The sequence below is a fragment of the Syngnathoides biaculeatus genome, chromosome 13 (assembly GCF_019802595.1).
Source record: "Syngnathoides biaculeatus isolate LvHL_M chromosome 13, ASM1980259v1, whole genome shotgun sequence".
Taxonomy (NCBI): domain Eukaryota; kingdom Metazoa; phylum Chordata; class Actinopteri; order Syngnathiformes; family Syngnathidae; genus Syngnathoides; species Syngnathoides biaculeatus.
In genome coordinates, this window is record NC_084652.1 from 28,613,527 (window position 1) to 28,630,744 (window position 17,218).

At 51.5% G+C, this 17,218-nt stretch overlaps 2 protein-coding genes across 7 annotated transcripts; one reads left to right on the top strand and one right to left on the bottom strand.

The window, feature by feature from the left end:
* Positions 1–359: 359 nt before the first annotated feature.
* LOC133511517 (Golgi reassembly-stacking protein 2-like) lies at positions 360–7,170 on the top strand. Its single transcript, XM_061840510.1, has 10 exons — positions 360–606; positions 1,104–1,184; positions 1,840–2,043; positions 2,128–2,214; positions 2,293–2,423; positions 2,490–2,622; positions 2,703–2,799; positions 3,475–3,558; positions 4,190–4,315; positions 5,733–7,170. The coding sequence occupies exons 1-10, from the start codon at positions 544–546 to the stop codon at positions 5,876–5,878; spliced, it is 1,152 nt and encodes a 383-aa protein (XP_061696494.1). The 5' UTR covers positions 360–543; the 3' UTR covers positions 5,879–7,170.
* On the bottom strand, positions 6,932–17,171 carry LOC133511516 (serine/threonine-protein kinase tousled-like 1-B). Of its 6 annotated transcripts, none has more exons than XM_061840506.1 (23): positions 15,760–17,171; positions 15,084–15,268; positions 14,622–14,719; positions 14,272–14,340; positions 13,336–13,426; positions 13,194–13,237; positions 13,040–13,111; positions 12,894–12,968; positions 12,706–12,798; positions 12,248–12,358; positions 11,483–11,619; positions 11,223–11,414; positions 11,085–11,151; positions 10,416–10,513; positions 10,263–10,344; positions 10,100–10,191; positions 9,934–10,023; positions 9,363–9,532; positions 8,947–9,082; positions 8,768–8,879; positions 8,563–8,670; positions 7,181–7,600; positions 6,934–7,068 (listed from the first exon to the last, which is right to left on the bottom strand). In XM_061840506.1, the coding sequence occupies exons 3-22, from the start codon at positions 14,712–14,714 to the stop codon at positions 7,445–7,447; spliced, it is 2,088 nt and encodes a 695-aa protein (XP_061696490.1). In that variant the 5' UTR covers positions 14,715–14,719; positions 15,084–15,268; positions 15,760–17,171; the 3' UTR covers positions 6,934–7,068; positions 7,181–7,444. The 6 variants fall into 6 exon arrangements, with proteins under 6 accessions (XP_061696489.1, XP_061696490.1, XP_061696491.1 ...); XM_061840507.1 differs by lacking the exon at positions 15,760–17,171 and adding an exon at positions 15,521–15,749; XM_061840505.1 differs by lacking the exon at positions 15,084–15,268 and having other exon boundaries at positions 6,932–7,065; positions 15,760–17,168.
* Positions 17,172–17,218: the final 47 nt, after the last annotated feature.

A 17,218-nucleotide genomic window follows, 5' to 3' on the forward strand; every position in this document is an offset into this window, starting at 1 on the left:
AGGAAAAAAAAAAAAAAAAAAAATTGTGCCAAACGTTCGTTCATCTGAGATGACAAGCCGTGGCGACCCCAAAAGGGACAAGCCGAAAGAAACTTCCTTCCTTCGGGTGGAGGCCCCCGACCGCAGAAGACCTTCGCCTTGACCCGAGCCACTCTTTGGGTGCTGGTTTTGTGCGCCTGCCGACAACGGTTGCGATTATTTTGTTCCATCCCCACCGGTTGGATGGGACCCCCGGAAAGGTGGGCCCGGGCCCACGGGAAGCCGTATGTTTTGGTTTGGACGATTTTTCGTTTTTGCTTTTTGAAGCCTCAGAAACAAGCTAATAATTTAATAATATTCAAAGAGTGTCGTCAATGTTGCCGAGGTGAGGTCGGAAGGCCGCCGTTTGCGACAGGGCACGCCGGTTGACGGCATTTCCTGCCACGTTACGGCGCACGCGCAGCGGATGTTTGGCGACGTGTACCGGCAGAGTCCAAGACGTCGGCGGCTCCTCGGAATCATCAGCTCGCACGAACGCCGCAAAAGCCTCGACAGCGCCGCAGCATGGGGGCTTCGCAGAGCGTGGAGATCCCGGGAGGCGGCTCAGAGGGCTACCACGTCCTCCGGGTGAGCCGCGTCTTCTCTTGACCTCCTCCTGCTGCTGCTGCTGCTCCCAGCATCTTTGCTAGCTAGCTAGCTAGCTAGCTGGCTAACACGAGCGCTCCTCGGCCAGCCGAGGCGGCGGAATCGCGGCCCGTCGGCTCGTGTCCTCGCAGATAAGCACGAATGAGACGTGACGTGATATTTCATCTCATGTCGGTGTCGGTTCGTTCGCAAATCCAACCTATTAACTTGCTACATCAGCCTGTCAGACTGCTTCCGGGCCTTGGTCGACGTCAAGTGTTGCTTCTCAACGTGGACACTTGCAGCTTGATTGTCTCCGCTCAACTTTTTTTTTTTTTTTTTTAAGTGATGCTAAGTACGAGTCCGGACTGTTGAATGCCAAAACGAAAATAAGTTTAAAAACAAACTTTCTACTTGAAGTCAGAGCTGCAGCGTTTTCGGCCACTTGAGGTCCAAGAGCTGAGAAACTCTTTAGCGTCCCTCTGATTTTGCCCCCCCAGGTTCAGGAGAACTCACCAGGTCACCGAGCAGGACTGGAACCGTTCTTTGACTTCATCGTCTCCATCAACAACACCCGACTGGTAAGTTCACGTCTAAAAGTGGAACGTGAAGGAGAAGAAAGTGAGATTCTGCATCAAAACATCGTAGGGGGGAAAGGGGAGCGAACCCCCAACTAAACATTTTCAAAAGGTTGCCAACACCTGTAAGCTTGCGTCCAAATGAATTTTGCTTGAAACTTGATTTGAACCGACCGACCTTCCGGGATCCGAGAGGATCCGCCGAAGACGGCCCGTCCGGACGGTGCACTTTTGCTAGCTCGCGCTCTTCTTTTTGTTCTGCGCCGTTGACCTTGGGCGGGTGCCCACTTTTTGACACATTTTGTCAACGTGGTTCTCCTTCCAAAGCGAGACCTTTTGTAAAACCACTGAGCGCAAGCGGGACTTTTTAAAAACGAGCCTTCAGAGTAGAAAGTGAAATCAATTCAATCAGGTTGAATGAAATTGGGCCCATTCCTCGTTCACTAACTCTGGTACAAGACCACCGGGGCGCTCCGATCTGCACTTTGGGACCAGGAACAAGTTCCGGACTTTGGTCTTGGGACCTTCTCTTGCCTCCATTTTTCCCGTGGCCAATTTTCTGTATGCTGTAAAAGCCCCGAAAAAAACCCCCCCAAAGGTAGCTCCGTGTTATCATGGGGGTCGTAATTTCCTCCTCCGCGTGACCGGCGGTCCGCAGAACAAGGACAACGACACCTTGAAGGACCTCCTCAAAGCCAGCGTGGAGAAACCGCTCAAGATGCTGGTGTACTCGTCAAAGACGCTGGAGCTGCGCGAGTCCACGGTCACGCCCAGCAACCTGTGGGGGGGCCAGGGCTTGCTGGGGGTCTCCATTCGCTTCTGCAGCTTCGAAGGAGCCAACGAGAACGTTTGGCACGTTCTGGTACGTCACGCCGACCGGCCGTCGCTCGCGCGGCGGCCGTCGCTCGCGCGGCGGCCCACCGCTCCCTCGCTGTGCTCTCCGTAGGAAGTGGAGCCCAACTCCCCCGCGGCCCTCGCCGGTTTGCGGCCGCACACGGACTACGTCATCGGCGCCGACACCGTCATGAACGAGGTGGGTGGGCGGCGGTGTCGCCTTCGTCTTCGTCTTTGTTTCGTTTGTTCGTGTCGTTGACCCGGGCCGGGCCCGCAGTCCGAGGACCTGTTCTCCTTGATCGAGAGCCACGAGGGGAAGGGCCTGAAGCTCTACGTGTACAACACCGACACCGACAACTGCAGAGAGGTGGTCATCACCCCCAACGGCGCCTGGGGGGGGGAGGGCAGGTAAAAGCTTTGACGCGCTCGGCGCTAAGCTGTTTGGTGATTTGTACTTTTTGCGTCCCGCTGCAGCCTGGGATGCGGGATCGGCTACGGATACCTGCACAGGATTCCCACGCGACCTTTCGAGGAGGGGAAGAAGATCTGCTTCCCGGGACCCCCTTCCGGCGAGCCCCTCGGTCCCCTGAAGGACGGCTTCACCGAGGTCTTGCCGGGCTCCGGCTTTCTTTGCAATTTTACTCAGTGCATTAGCGCAGCGCTGCAAATGAGGACGTAATTGCTCAGGTGCAGTTGTCGGCCGCGGTCCCGCCTCACGACGCCGCCGCCGCGCCGCCCTCCGGCCTCGAAGAATCGCCCGGCGTGCCGAGCGAGCTGCAGACTGGTAAAGTCCCGACGCTTTCACTCCTGGCCCATCTGCCGGAAGAGAGTTTTCCGGACGCAATGCGAAACTAAAATGTCGCGAAAAAGCCGATCAAGTAAACCCGCGAAAGTGACGACGAAACTCTCCGATACCGACGCCGTGTGAAACGTGGGGAATTTTCGGTCAGGCGCAAAAAGGTTGCTTTTCTTACCGCGCCAGGGTGTGAGCGTTTTGCCACCGCCGCGGTCGGACCCTCGCCGTAAACTAATAACGTGTCAACAATTATGTTGCAGACTTTTAGCGATGACAGCATCCAAACATTGGCAGGACTGAGAGGAAAAAGGCGAGCGGACATTTCTTGGATTTGAGTTGTCCTTAAAATTCGCACTTTGACCGAAATGCTCCAGACGTTTTATCGAGAATTTTTCCGATTTTATTCTCTTCAGAAATGTTTCGTACTTGCGTAGCCAAATATTTTGACAGAATTGCGTCACATTCGGTCCGAAAATGGTTCTTAAACAACGATCCAAAATAGTTTGCGAGGCTGACATTGTTGCATTTGTCTGAGTGTGAAGATCAAACCGGACGTTTCATAAAATGTTGCGTAAAAAGTGATTTTCACCTCCGTCGTTGAGTCCCGATGAAAAGTGTCTTTAACGGGTCAAATGCGGCCCCTTCCCGGGCCTCCCTCCCCAGGTTTGCCCACCGTCCCTCTGCTGCCCCCTTGTGGCCCGCCCCTCCGCCCCCTGGCGCCTTTGAACCCCGCCGCCACGCTGCCAGGTGGGTCGCCGACCGACGCCGATTCCGTTCTTTGCCGTAAGGGAAAAAAAGTCATCAAATAACTTTTGAAGGGTGTCAACAATGAATTGCAGGCAGAACATTTGACTTAAAAAAAAAAAAAAAAAAAAAACTAAAACTAAAAAAAATCTCCTTTTTGTATTGAACTGAACGAGAGCAGTCATCAGATTTCTTTTTTTTTCACCCCCCCTTCCAGTTTTCTGTCTCGTAATTTGTTAATAATAACAAAACAAATTGCTGGCTTCCAATTTAAAGAGGCCAAATATGATCACGGGTGGGGCCCCTCGTGAGTTGCCAATCAGCAAAAAAATCATTTCAAGCGTTTTGGAACGAGCGCGTCAGAGTTGCCCACAACACAGTCAAGAGAAAATTGTCTGTTCCAGAGTCAAAATGTCAATTTGAAGCAACATTTTCATTTTCACATCGACAAGTGCGATCAGAAGGTGAGCAAAGAGAATGTTGAGAATGCTTTGATTTGTTTCACTTCAAGAAAGAATTTGGAGGAAGAAAAAGAAGCAAAGCGCATATTTCCCGAGAAGATCCCCTGAGAGCGATTTATGTTTTCATATTTGGCGTGGCTTCTTTGCAAACGTGTCTCGTGTTCTCCTTTCAGGGTTGATGCCCCTCCCGGCCGGCTTGCCTCCGCTGCCCGACCTTCCCAATCTCAACCTGCCTCTACCGGACCTCGGCGCCATCTCGCTAGCGGGCGCCGGCAACCTGATGCCGGCCGGAACCGCGGGTACGACGCTCGCGACGCCCGGCAGATCAAATGTTTACTCGCGGGAAGGACTGGCGACCGATTCCGATTCTCGAGCAGAAGGTTGAGCAAACTTTTGTCAAGTTGGCGCTCGAACCGTCGTGTCCGCAATTTAGCGCAGAGGCTACGTGACCTTGCTTCCGGTGGACAGCAGGGGGCGATATTGCCAAATGCGGCGGCCCCCGGGGATGGCCCAAAGTTGGTGGAATTTATCAGTTGAACTACGATTGAAATATGAATCAGAGCGCAGCGGTGTCCCGATGCCTCGCTCGGCGCACATCGAATCACTTACAGTAAAGCTTCGGTGCTCGAACGTCCCCGTTTTTGAACGAAAAATTTCAAGATTGTTTTGCTTCTGTTTTCGACCGAAAATCAGTACTCGAACCCCCCCCCCCCCCGTCCCCCCAAAACCTGGAAATAACATAACACGCGCGTCCAGACCAGGTGACCCCACCCACGACCGCCCCCCCCCTTGGGAAAAAAACCCAACCCGGAACCGACATAATGCGTGCGGCGCAACCAGTGCACTTTTGTTATTGTGTATAACGCCGCATCCTGTTGTTTTTCTTCTTATGGATGACGAGCGTCTTGATCCCCAATCACGGCCCCAAAGAAGGAAAGTTGCTCGTTTAATGTTATTCAGCACTTTTGGTAATAATAACAAAAAAAAATGTTTACAAGGCTGGCTACAGATACGTCAATGCGCTCCCGGCCTAGAGTACTCTACTACTAAAGCATCCATTTTAAGCAACAAATAAATATAGCCCTCAAATTATTTAATGATATAAAGTATGATGTTTTCTACTATTATCAGGAAAAGCTAAAATAATGCTTCAAAAAGCCCAAATATTTAGGCTTGGAAGGCATTATTTCTTTTTCCATTCATTGTAAAGGGAAACATCAATTTGTTTTTTGAACAAATCACTTGAACTGTTTTCTGGAACGGATTGTGTGTCGAGAACCGAGGCATCACTGTAGTTCTGCTTTTTTTTGGGGGGGGGGGACAGGAACCTCCCCTAAAAATGTTTACTGGCAGTTTATTGCCACACATTTTTTTTTTCTTTCAAGGGATCGGTGGGGTTGGGGGGGGGGGGGGGGTATTCCCACCAAAAAAATGTAATTTTAATGGTCGTAAATGTATTGGGAGTCCACTGTGCTGTATTTGGACTCTTGCGGGTACATCCAAAATAGGGGAGCAAATGTGTGTTGAAGGGATTAATTCTGCCCCCCCCCCCCCCCCAAATGTCATGTATCTTTTTCCGCCAAGCGGAAACAGGATTAGTCGTCGTTAGCAATTTATTCCGAACACGTCAAGCCCAAAAGGCTGCAGTGTATTTTGATTGATTTCAAAAGTTGAATACTGACGATGATATTTCTCTCTCCTCCCCCCCCCGGGCAGTTCCTCCGCTGTCGACCCCCCTCAACATCCCCGGCCTGGCGCCGCTGCCCCCTTTGCCCGCCGTGCTGCCCTCCCAGCTGACTCCCCTCCTGTCCCAGGTCGGGGCCCCCCCTCCGCCCGCCGTCGCCACGGAAGCGTCCTCCTAACCCGCCAACGCGTATCGCTCTGACCCGCTTTCGCTTTTCTTTTTCTATTTATTTGGCTGCACCCGGTCCGAGCGAGGTCGGCGGGGGGACCCGTCGCCCCGGCTGCGGCCTGCCTTCCAGAACTTTTCTTCACTTTGCAACTGACTCTTGTGACTTCTTTTCTTTTGATTTTTTTTTTTTTTTTTTTTTCCATTTCAAGTTTGAGAACGTGTTCCAGAATTGACTGATGTATTCATTCGAACCCCCCCCCACACACACACTTTTTTTTTTGGTTATAATTTCCACAATATATGAGCAAAGGAGCCTTTCGTAATCGTCAGTCGTGCGGCCTACCAGAAAAGAAAACGCGCAACTGTTCTACTAATCTTGGGACATTCATTGTACAAGGTGAATTTATATAAAATGCTCAAAATTGAAGATTTTGTGTCGCATTGCTGACTTTGCAATCAAATCGAATATCGTCAATATTTTGCCCACAAAGTTCAGTCTCGGGAAATGGGATCGAAATGTCGTATTTTCCTACAATTGTATGCGAGATTCACTTTTTGCGTTTGAACTCCTGAAATTCATTGAAGAAGTGGCAGCGCAGAGAAAAAAAAATGCAAGAAGAAAACGCGTCGTCGTGGAGTCTTGACGCGGTCCGGCGCACAGATCTGGACTCGTCGAGGACGACGGGAAGCGAAGGTCGCGGGTTTGGAGGCTGGAGGCAAGCGGGCGCGCTCGCTCTCTCCCGGAGAATTAAACAAAGGAAAATCACGGCAGCGACGACTCCAGCAAAAACTGAAGTCGGAGGAAAAAAAGGCCCAAATCTCTTCTTTCATTCTGCTTCAACACAAAAATGTCATTTTGATTGGAAAGTGGACGCTCGCAGGACACGGTGGAAGCGTAGAGAAGCTTTAAATTTCAACCAACGCTCGACTGTTTCTTCTTTATTACATGAAAATCAAATTACATTCCACCGGACCTGACACATCCCGAAGTGGGCGGCTCTCTCTTTTCTTTTCTTTTCTCCCCCCCCCCCCCCAACTGTTTGCTTGCAGTTGCTTTTACGTTGAACGACGCCAGCATTCACGCAAATTCGCCGGCAGCGGGAGGGAGGCCCGAGACGCTCCTTGTTTCCGACCCGCTAATCTCGGGCTGGCGCGCGCCGCCGCCGCCGGTGGATCCAAAGGTGCCGACTACGAACTCTGCTGTCGAAAATCAGCAAACGGGCAAATAAAATGGGTTAGCTAAAGTTTCACCATTTCAATCTGGATTTTGTATTTTTGCCCCCCCCCCCCAAAAAAAAACAATGAGATTCACCGTCCTTTGCGTTTGTTCACAGACACAAACTAGTCCCGAGTCCCCCAGTGGGAGGCGCCAACCGCCGCTTTTCTGACAAAACTTCAGGCGGCCGGCGAATGCGAGCTGTTCAAGAGTCCCCCGAGGGGGCTTTGGCGCGTTCCAAGCGGAGGACGACTGTCCGCCACATTTCTTGCCGTTTCCTTTTCATTCGCCTGCTTCGCTAATTGGCTAAAATTCCGCAACCGACGATCCACCGCCGCCGGCCGTCCCGGCGAGAGCCGATCAGTAGGCGGCCGGCGGCGGGGCGGCGGCGGGGGGCTGCAGCGAGCCCGACGAGTTGGAGCGTCTCATGTGGGGGAGGAGATACGAGTCGGAGCACAGCTGGTGCACGTCGAAGCGGTCCTCCTTGCGGTACGCCAGGCAGCGGCGGATAAATGCCTGAAAAACACCTTGGATTTAGGGAGACCACAAAAACTCGTTCCCCGCCCACTTTCCTTCTGAAAAACTCTTCACCTTACGTTGATTGAGCATCTGCGTTATCGGCAGTTTGAAGGATGCGAAACAAACACGCTCGTGCGGCGCATTTACATATTTTACACGTTGACTGTCAAAACATCTTCAGCAAATTAAACGTCACGATTTGTGAAGATAGCAAAGACGTTCTCGGCTGTATCTGAGCGCGTTTTACATTTTGGGTTCCACCTGTGAAAACTGCATTTGCCGTTGTGCAAACGTGGCTTAGAGAAGACAGAAAATCCACCAGGGCGATTGTTCAAACATCAGGCGGAACCAATACAACAAAAAGAAAAGAAACGACCGGCGTACCGGGCAACAGACCCGGGACAGGTGGGCCGAGGGTTTCGACAGCAGCCGACGACAGAAACCAAGCCGCAAACGTTCGGTGGACTGACGAGACCGAGACGAACCTCGAGCAAAGTGATGGCAAAAGAAAGGATCTGCCGATGACCCAAAAACACACGGGCTCACCAGTCAAGCCGACCGGAGGTCATGTGGTGGTGGTGGTGGTGGCAGGGTTGGGGGCACCAGAATCAATTGAAAAGTCCATTTCCAGTAAAATGCGTCCAAACTAATCTGGAGAACCTTCATCACCCGACAAGAGAGCGAGCCGAAACAACGTTGCTAACGCGGCAAAAACATTTCATTTTTGGACCAAGTCACCAGATCTTAACCCCATTGAGCATGCATTTAAGAAACAACAAGTGAAAGGATTTCAAACGAAGGAGAGCACAACGTGGTGTGAGGGGGTCGCAGGCCTGACACAGTTCGGAAAGTGAAAACCTGAAATCCAAAATCAAAGCAATTGAGCGCTTTGTAGCGTTGCACAGGAAGTCTCCCCGTCGTACGACACGACAAGCCGAGAGCGTATTTTTGTTGCCGACCTTGGCCTCCGTGCTGGCCTGCGGCTTGGCGGGGAACTGGACCTCCGTGGCTTTGAGGATGGTGTTTTCCTGCAGGATGTCCTGCTGAGACTGGTTGTGACCAAACGGCTGGTGAGACGCAAACGAAATCACGACGGGAGCGTCAAAAGCGCCGCCTGATTGTGTCTGGACAACCCTCCCATTTTTTTTTTTTTTTTTTTTTTACCTTGCGCCCGTAGAGGCACTGGAAGAAAATAACCCCCGCGGACCACACGTCCACTTTGTTTGAAATCTTGGGCGGCTCCTTGCCCACCACAAAACACTCCGGGGGGAGGTACCTGGAAGACACGCACACAAACGCAAAAGAGTCCAAGTCCTGACACGACCGAGCGGTCCACTTTTTACCAGTAAGTTCCGGCTCCCTGGGACGTGAGGTCCATCCCGTCCACGCCGTAATTATCATCATCCATGATCTTGGACAGGCCAAAGTCGGTGATTTTGATCTCTCCGCAGGCCGTCCCGTCCACTAATAAAATGTTACCTGCGGCATTGAGCGCAAGTTTAGGGGATCGAACGCCGTCCAGAAGAAAACGAGACGCGACCTGCAAATAAGTGGTGCCTATGCTAACGTGGCAAGTCAAACGATTTCAGGTTTGGCTTTCCTGAAAGGGGAAATGTGGAAAATTCCCTCGTTTCACGCAAAAGGCCGTCCAGAACCAATTTGCAAAACTACGTCGGCCGCTGCGGTGAGCTCCAATTCCACGAAACGCTTGCGGTACTGGAGTAGAAGTGGCTTTGGTCATGTTGCCATTCGTACTGACCCGGTTTGAGGTCGTAGTGAATGATGGGAGGTTTGATCTCATTGAGGTAGCGAAGGGCGCTGACGATCTGCATGACGACGGAGCGGGCCTCCTTCTCCGACATCAGCTTGTTCTGCTTCAGGTAGAAGTCCAGGTCGTTGCCTTCGCAGAACTCCAGAACCGTACAGAAGCTGATTTGGGGGCGGGGTTAGGGTGATCGGTCAACTCGAGTCGGGCGGGGTTGACAAAACGACGTCAGTTGGTGCAAAGAAGCAAAAAAGGAGGAGGAGGAGCATGCGGGGCTTTGCCGTTGCACGTCTCACCTACGACTTGTGGTTTTTGGTTTGTTTTTTTTTTTTGTTCCCGAATCTCGTCACTATTTACTCACGACACGAGAGCAAACGTTTTGCTGTGACTTGTACGAAAAACTCGGCCAGTGTGGCCAAAACGCACGACGGCCCAGGAATTTCCTCAGACTTTTAACAAAAAAAAAAAAAAAAAAAACACTTGCAACTTTTCCCTCGACCCCCGCAACAAAATCCACGTCGCGTGCCAAACAGGGCAAGCAGGGCGGAGGTCAGAGGTGACTCACGTGTCGGTGTCCAGGGAGAAATAGTCAAACAGTTTGACTATTCTGGGATGGTCGAGCTGTTTGTGGATCCGGTACTCTCTGCACGCGTGCCTGCAAGGCAACGGACGACAGAGGGCATTTTGTCGCGCCCGCGAGCCCGTCGGATCCCGACGCGGTCCCGGCCTACTTGTGGTAGTTCTCCTTCTTCTCCTCCCGCCAGTTCTTGTTGAGCTGGTGGATTTTCACAGCTGCGTAGCGCTGCTCGAACAAGTCAAACGCCTGTCGGGTGAAGAAGAGCGACGCGCGTTTGCACCCACGCAGAGAAGAACGCGACGCCGTTCGGACTTCACCTTGTAGACCTCGCTGAAGCCGCCCCTGCCCAGCAGGTGCAGCAGCAGGTACCTTTCGTTGAGGGTGGGGTGCTCTTTGAACCTGCGGGAGGTCAGACACCTTGCGTCTTTCCCGACACGGCGGCTCTTTGCTTTTCTTTGCTTTGGACTTACGCCGAGCTGTCCTCGTTGTTGATCCTCTTCAGCTCTCGGATGTGAAGGTTCCTGACCCGCTCCAAGCGCTCCAGCTCCGCCTGGACCTCGGCCTCCTCCTGCGCGCGACAACGCGACGCGAGTTCAGAGCTGCGGAGTCGGTTTGGGAGTCGAGCGCGAAGGATGTCACCAAATTTCATTTCGATGACGGATCGAGTGCAACTTGCGGCTGACGTCCACTCCAATATTTGCCAGAATAATAATAAATGACAAAACTTTATACTTAAGTAATTCATCAAAAGTTGACAACAGCCAGCGAAAAAACAAAAACATAGTCTGATTGTTAGTATTTTTTTGCTTGCTTGGTTGTTCGAAAGTCAATACTGTAACCACATCTTATCCATTTATCCACCGCTCATCCTCATAAGGGTGGCGGGAGTCCCGGGAGCCTATCCCAGCCATCTTCGGGCACGCGGCGGCAGCGTACACCCTCAACTAGTCAGCCACACCTACGGGCAATTCAGTCTCGAATGAATGTTGGCAGATCCGGGATTGAACCTCCTCGCAACCGTGCGCCAGACGCTTTAAGCAGTCGTCCGCCGTTCTTGTGTTCTATGTTCATATATGTATTACGCGTGACCCGACGATACATTACACTTTGATTTTTTTTTTTTTTTTTTTGCAACTGACCTTCTTCAGATGCCCAAGGCGCAGTTTAAATATCTCTTCCTGCTCGTGGTACTCAGCGTGGGTCAATCTAGCCAAAAATATTGGCCATTTTTCAAAAGCCAAATCATTTCAGACGAACGTCCCCGCGGCAGAACTCACAGCTGCGGCAGCGACGGCTTGAGGAACGGGTCCGAATCGTTGCCGTTGACCACCTTGGCCTTCCTCTGCTTGGCTTCGGAGGCGGAGGCCACAGCGAGGGAGGGCGACGCCGGGTTGGGCGGCTTCCTCTTGGCGAGCAGCTTCCGCTGTCGCTCGATGTCCTCCCTCTGCTGGTTGATGCCTTCCTGCTGCCTGCGGACGGCCGCGCGCTGGTTACGTGCCGCCGTCCCGAGATAAACGCCGCGGTGACAGCTTCGTACTTGATCAGGTTCTGGAAGGCGTAGCCGTCGGTCCACTGCTCCGTGTAGGAAGCGCCGTGTCTGACGGTGGTGAAGTGGCCCAGACGGAGGCGGTCCTGCATGCTCTTCTCGCGGCACGACTGCTTCTCCTGGGTGCTCTGTCCGGAAAATGCCCGAGGACACGTGATCGCTAGCCAGCTAGCTAACGTAGAGATTGCGCTTAAAACGCACAATTCGATGCCTCGCTTTGGCGACACGGACAACACAAATGGGGATTTGCTCTGGGTTTCGGCGGCCATAACTTTCTTCATTATGGGACTCGGACTGACGGTTCATTTAGCAAAGCAAATTGCTAAATGCAAATCAACTCAATGCGCTTTATATGATTAAAAGCATTCAAATACATAAAAACATTTGCAAAATACGACCGAAGCAGCTTTTAGTGCGAGAAATGTCGCTGAACAGTGGAAGTACGCTAAAAAAACGTTTAAAATCTGGAAGACTGACAACATTTCTGTTGGCAACTCCTCTCCCCCCCCCCCCCTCCCTTTTTTTTTTTTTTTTTGGTTGCAGCATAACAGCTAAATGTCGCTTCACCGTGTTTGCTTTGAACTCTGCACTCCATTATTAGAGCCGACAACTTTCTTGCTACATATTGGTACCGGCCCACATCATGGCGACAAGCGGGACGAATCGACGGAGCCGTAATGACGACGCCGCTTGAATATTTGAAAGCCGGCATCCCGAATCAATACGGCGCAAACTTCGAGGTGGGAAGTTCCAAACCTTCTCGATGAGAAGCTTCTTGCTCATGGTGATGCACTTGTTGAGCCTCTCCTTGTATTTCTCCAGGAGTTTTTGTTGTTCGTCGATCTGCCTCCGCAAGTCGCAGTTGGCCTGCTCGGATCACACGGAAAGAAAAAAGCCGTCAAAGACTCGAGACGGACGAACGCTCAAGTCGAGCGTTGAGCCATCTGGCGGCGGCGGGAGAATCCGATTCTGATTCTGAGAAGACCTTCGACGAGATGTTGGGAGCGCGTCTGGTCAGGGGAACTTTTGTCTATTCACCGCAAGAACAGCGACGGACAAAATTCGATCCCGTTGGACTCGGGAAAGGACTTGACTCAGAAATCCGCTTCCAGTTTTTCCCAAAAGGTCTCTAAAGCCCGGGCGGCTCTTTCACACCAAGCGCCAAGTTTGACCGTTCCAAAATGTCCGCGTGCGTCTGTGCACGTTCAACCCACCCTGAGAAGATCATCGATTCGTCCCTCTTTCTTCTCCAGGTCGAGACTCTTGTTGCTCTCAAGAGCAACGATTTTCAGTCCCGTCAACTCCGTCTAACATTGCAGGAAGAAAAAAAGGATCACTTGGTTTCCCGACCGCGCTCAAAGTCCACCGAAGATGCAGAGGACGGGAGATGTTTAGTGGATACCTGCGCAAATTTATTGGATCTGGGATTGTGTTCTGCAAAACATAAACTGGTGGGGGAGGAGCTGTTCTGGCGGATCTGCAAAGACGGCGCCGACATTAGCGAACGGCGGCGTGACAACTCGCACGTTTTAACCAGCTCGCACTTACGACCGAGCTCTGCGGAGAGCGGCGAGCCGACGGCAGGCCTCGGACCGGACTGGAGCCGTTTCCGCCCTGGAACTTCGCACAGACGAGAAAATCCTCACGTTCCAAACGACAAGAATCTCCTTTTACCGTCAGAACACATGAAGGAAATTCTCACATCAAAGTAGTCGCTGATCTTCGGTCCGCGTGTAGAAGACTTGCCTGCATGAGGAATCGGGGGTGGGGGGGGGGGAATAAAAGAAAAGAAAAATAAACATTAGAGGTAGCATAAAAAAAGCCTTCAAAATCCTCAGCCCAACCTTGACTGCTCTCCGAAAAGGCCTCCGCTTTCCTTTTCCTCCCTCGGGATGAGTCGGAGTGCTGCTGCTGCTGCTGCTTCTTCTCCGGGGTCTGTGAAGTCCACACGTGCAGACGAGGAGAGAAAACGTTTCGGGCCGCTTAAGTTCACCCGACAAAAGCACTTGCGGGGGCTCTCGACAAGAAAAGAGACCGCGTGGCGATGGCCCGAGCACAAAAAGAACTCCGCCAAAGACCAGCTGGTTCCGGGAAAGTCAGATCAACTCACTTCTGTGTGTGTGTGTGTTTTTTTTTTTTTTTAAATATAGTTTAGCTTAACATTGTGGTTGCATTTTTGGTTAAGTGATGCAAGACTACGGTCGTTTCCAATTATAGTCACAGTCAAATGTGTGTATAAAAGTTCAAATATGCAAATGTAACCATTTGCGCTCTTTATGGCGGATTACAAGCCTTGAAAGTAAATTTTGGCTGAAGGCGATTCACGGACGCAATCACATTTTATTTTTTATAACCTCTGTCAAAGCAGGTCATTGTTTGTTCGTTGTGCAGAAAAAAGATCCTAAAATCAAAGTCAGGCAACAAGACAAAAACAAAAAAAAGAATTGAAATGTGGAGGAGTTCCTCACAGTTTAATAGGAATTATATGTACAGACAGCTCAGGAGTCTTAAGCATTATTGCAGAACTGAAGTCAAAATGATAGTACAGTAAATGGTTCAAAAATAATTGAAAGCAACAAAATGAAAACTAGTAACTGCGCGTGACTTCCTGTGACGCAGCGCTGTCTGTCACCACAATTGCGTGGACGTCGGGACTGCTGAAAAACTGGCGTCTACGTCTTGGGTAGACTGAATCGTGACCAACATTTCAGGGTTGGAGTTGCAGCGTTCGCATTACAAACACGACGGTGACAGCAGAAAGGATAAAGCGCGTCAGCTACCTCAGACTCCTTGTCGCTGGATGAGCCGAGACTTCCGTAGCTGTGGTCGGAAGACTCGTTGGCGAGACCCTGCCCGCGCGCACAACAGAAGCCAGCACGTGGTCCGCACGCGGTGGGGAAAGAAACACAAAGCAGAAACACTTGTGACGTCTGACACGCTTGAAATCGAAGCCTCTCATAGTGGCCATGTTCAGTCAACAACTAGGAAGTTTCCTCATTCCCACAAGTAAAAGCGGCTCAAAGTCACGTCGGGATAACTTGTGTGTGGCCTCGCTACTTTGGCGGTCTCCACAAAAAAGGGCCACGTAGCCGACTCGGGGGCAGCGAAACGAGAGTTAGCGCGCCGTTACCTTGGCGCTGCCCGTGCTGCCGCCGACGGCTCCGGTGAACCTGGCCTCCAGGAGCTCCTGCCTGCGCGGGTCCAGGCTGTGCACCTCCTCCATGGGGCCTGGCGCGAGGACGACAGCGCGGTAAGGTCACGCGGGCAACAAAACAAAACGGACCCACAGACGGCGCGTCGAGGAAGAAATAACGACGTGAAATGATGCAGCGTCACGCGATGATGACCGATGACATTGGGATGCGACACGGCTGTTACAACAGGAGACGGCAGGAGGGGGCCGGTTTTACAAATGCCGTACGTTCACACCACTCCTGCATCTCATCATTTATGTCACGGATCGAGTACGACACGTGATAATAACTACAAAGAGGGTTTGAGTTGAGGTGGCATCTCTTCGGCCAAAGAGGCCCGAGTGCCTTGCGTGAAAATATCCTGACGATGAAGGAGGAAAGGAGGTGATTTGTGACACCTCCGAGCAGGGCACGTCCACGTCCACGTCAGCGCCTCCTGATGCTGCAGATGTTGGCGTGATTATCCGGCTGCCGTCATCACACATCCCCTCAAACAGAATCGCTTTCGGGAAGCGTCAAGCAGCGCGCGCACACAACAACGGGGACTCTTGGAGGTTATTTCAGGACAAAGCATTTGGCCGACCTGATCGAGATACACAACACAAATCCTCAAGATGATACTGCACAGACTTACTGTACCAGCATATCAACTATAAACGAGTACCCCACCACGGCTTAAGACAAAAACACGTTGATTGAAAATGAATCCTTAAAACGTTAGATCAACAGTACTTGGCCAGATGTCAACCATATAAAGCACGATGGAATGACACAATTTAGCAACAAGCGCAAAGTTATTTTTTGACAACAGACTAAAGTGGTCCAGAAGACCCACACAGTCGAGGCGCTGCCGTTTCTTTTTTTGGCCACGTTCGCGTCAACAGGAGCGGCAGCTGCCGTTTGGCTCCCCGACGTCAGTCAACTTGACGTGCTAACGCCCCAGCAAAATGTTCGCCTCGAACGCACGTCACCTCCCGCAAACATAAACAAAACAACAACAATAATAATAGAGGTTTGTCGGAATAAGACCGCGAGCCGCCCGCCTGCCGAGCTCGGCGGGAGAAGGAAAGATACCTTCGGTGAGCTTCGAATGTTGTGAAATCGTCGTCGGCGGCCAAGATGGCGTCGCCTCCAAACTTCCGCTGCTACTTTGGACACTCATCGAGCCGCCTGGCGCACGTCGCCGTCGTCGCCGCCGTCGCCAACGTCAACGTCAATCCCGGGGCAGCCCCGACTGGCTTCCATCGGTTCGCACGTGCCCGACCGACGACCGCGGCCACCTGAGCTCCGTTCGCTACACGGCGTCGCCGAAGTCGCGGGCGAACGGGAACGGCGGCTGCCTCGGAGGCGCGACGTCGGAGCGGATATAGCGGCGGAATAACCTTCGCATGGCGACCGCGGCGGGCGAGGAAGCGAACGAGCGAGTCAGCGAGCCGAATAACCGACGGAGGGCCGTCACCGAGCGGGCGGGCGGGCGAGCGAGCGGCAGACACTTCTCGGACGGCGCTTGCGCTCCAGCGGCGAAGAGGCGGCTTCTCTCGCGAGACCGGCGAGAGAAGACGCCACAGGCGGAGCTGGTCCGGGATCAGTTCAGGCGGCTGAACGCCGACGCGATGTTCGCAGGGAGGCGCCCCTCGACGCTGACCCGAGAACAGCAACAACAACAACAACGACGAGAAATATGGCGGAAATTTCGAGAGGAACTCAAGCGCACCACACGGACGTAGCTCATGAAAAGGAAACAAAAAGAGCAAAACAATTTCACGTACTATATAAAGATTCATTACAATTAAATGTATCATCTTTATTTTGTATTTGACTTCAGTGCTGACCCTGCGACTGCATGTGAGGGAAACAAACAAGTCAGGTTACGGTTACAGTTTGGCTTTCAAATCCAGAAATTCAAGAAAATTTTCTTAGGCCACCTTGGTTTTATATGGGTCAATGTTGAAACTGCCACACTTGGACTACTTAAATTATTGACGAGTAACAATTTTCAGTATTCATATTAAAGGCAAGCCTTATTGACGGCAAGTGCTGGTCGTCCACAAATACATTTCTCGCATAACGATCCCTACTACTTTATTAAACAGGTTACATCTTTTGTTGTTTTTTTATAGGCGCATGATACTGCAATGGTAAAAACAACACGTTTCACAAATGCACACCTATTTGTTGATACCTGACAAATAAGATTGATTTCCCGATCCGCTACTGCGTGGGTGAAAAGTGGACCCATGACAAGACAACAACTGCCAATCATTCAAAGACTCCAATCAATTGATTTCCTCACGGACGTTCAGTGGGCCGTTATTGGAAAAACGTCTGAAACTCAATTTTACTTCATAGTTTGCATATCCACTGAGGCAATATGAAATGCCAAATATTAGAAAGAGTATATGCGTCTTTTTCAGAAGCAGCTCAAAAATGGCTAAAACTGAAGTGAATAAAGAACGACTGGTGAGGATACATCATTTGCGTGGGACATAAATACATTTATTGTTGTATAATTTATAGTCTTGATCAGTCTATA

Coding starts and splice junctions, on each gene's coding strand:
- LOC133511517 (XM_061840510.1), top strand. CDS start 544: ATGGGGGCTTCGCAGAGCGTGGAGATCCCGGGAGGCGGCTCAGAGGGC. Junction 1,185..1,839: donor CCATCAACAACACCCGACTG/GTAAGTTCACGT, acceptor GGCGGTCCGCAG/AACAAGGACAACGACACCTT. Junction 2,215..2,292: donor CCGACACCGTCATGAACGAG/GTGGGTGGGCGG, acceptor CCGGGCCCGCAG/TCCGAGGACCTGTTCTCCTT.
- LOC133511516 (XM_061840505.1), bottom strand. CDS start 15,847: ATGAGTGTCCAAAGTAGCAGCGGAAGTTTGGAGGCGACGCCATCTTGG. Junction 10,192..10,262: donor GCTTCAGCGAGGTCTACAAG/GTGAAGTCCGAA, acceptor TTCACCCGACAG/GCGTTTGACTTGTTCGAGCA. Junction 8,880..8,946: donor CAGGGAGCCGGAACTTACTG/GTAAAAAGTGGA, acceptor CGTGTCTTCCAG/GTACCTCCCCCCGGAGTGTT.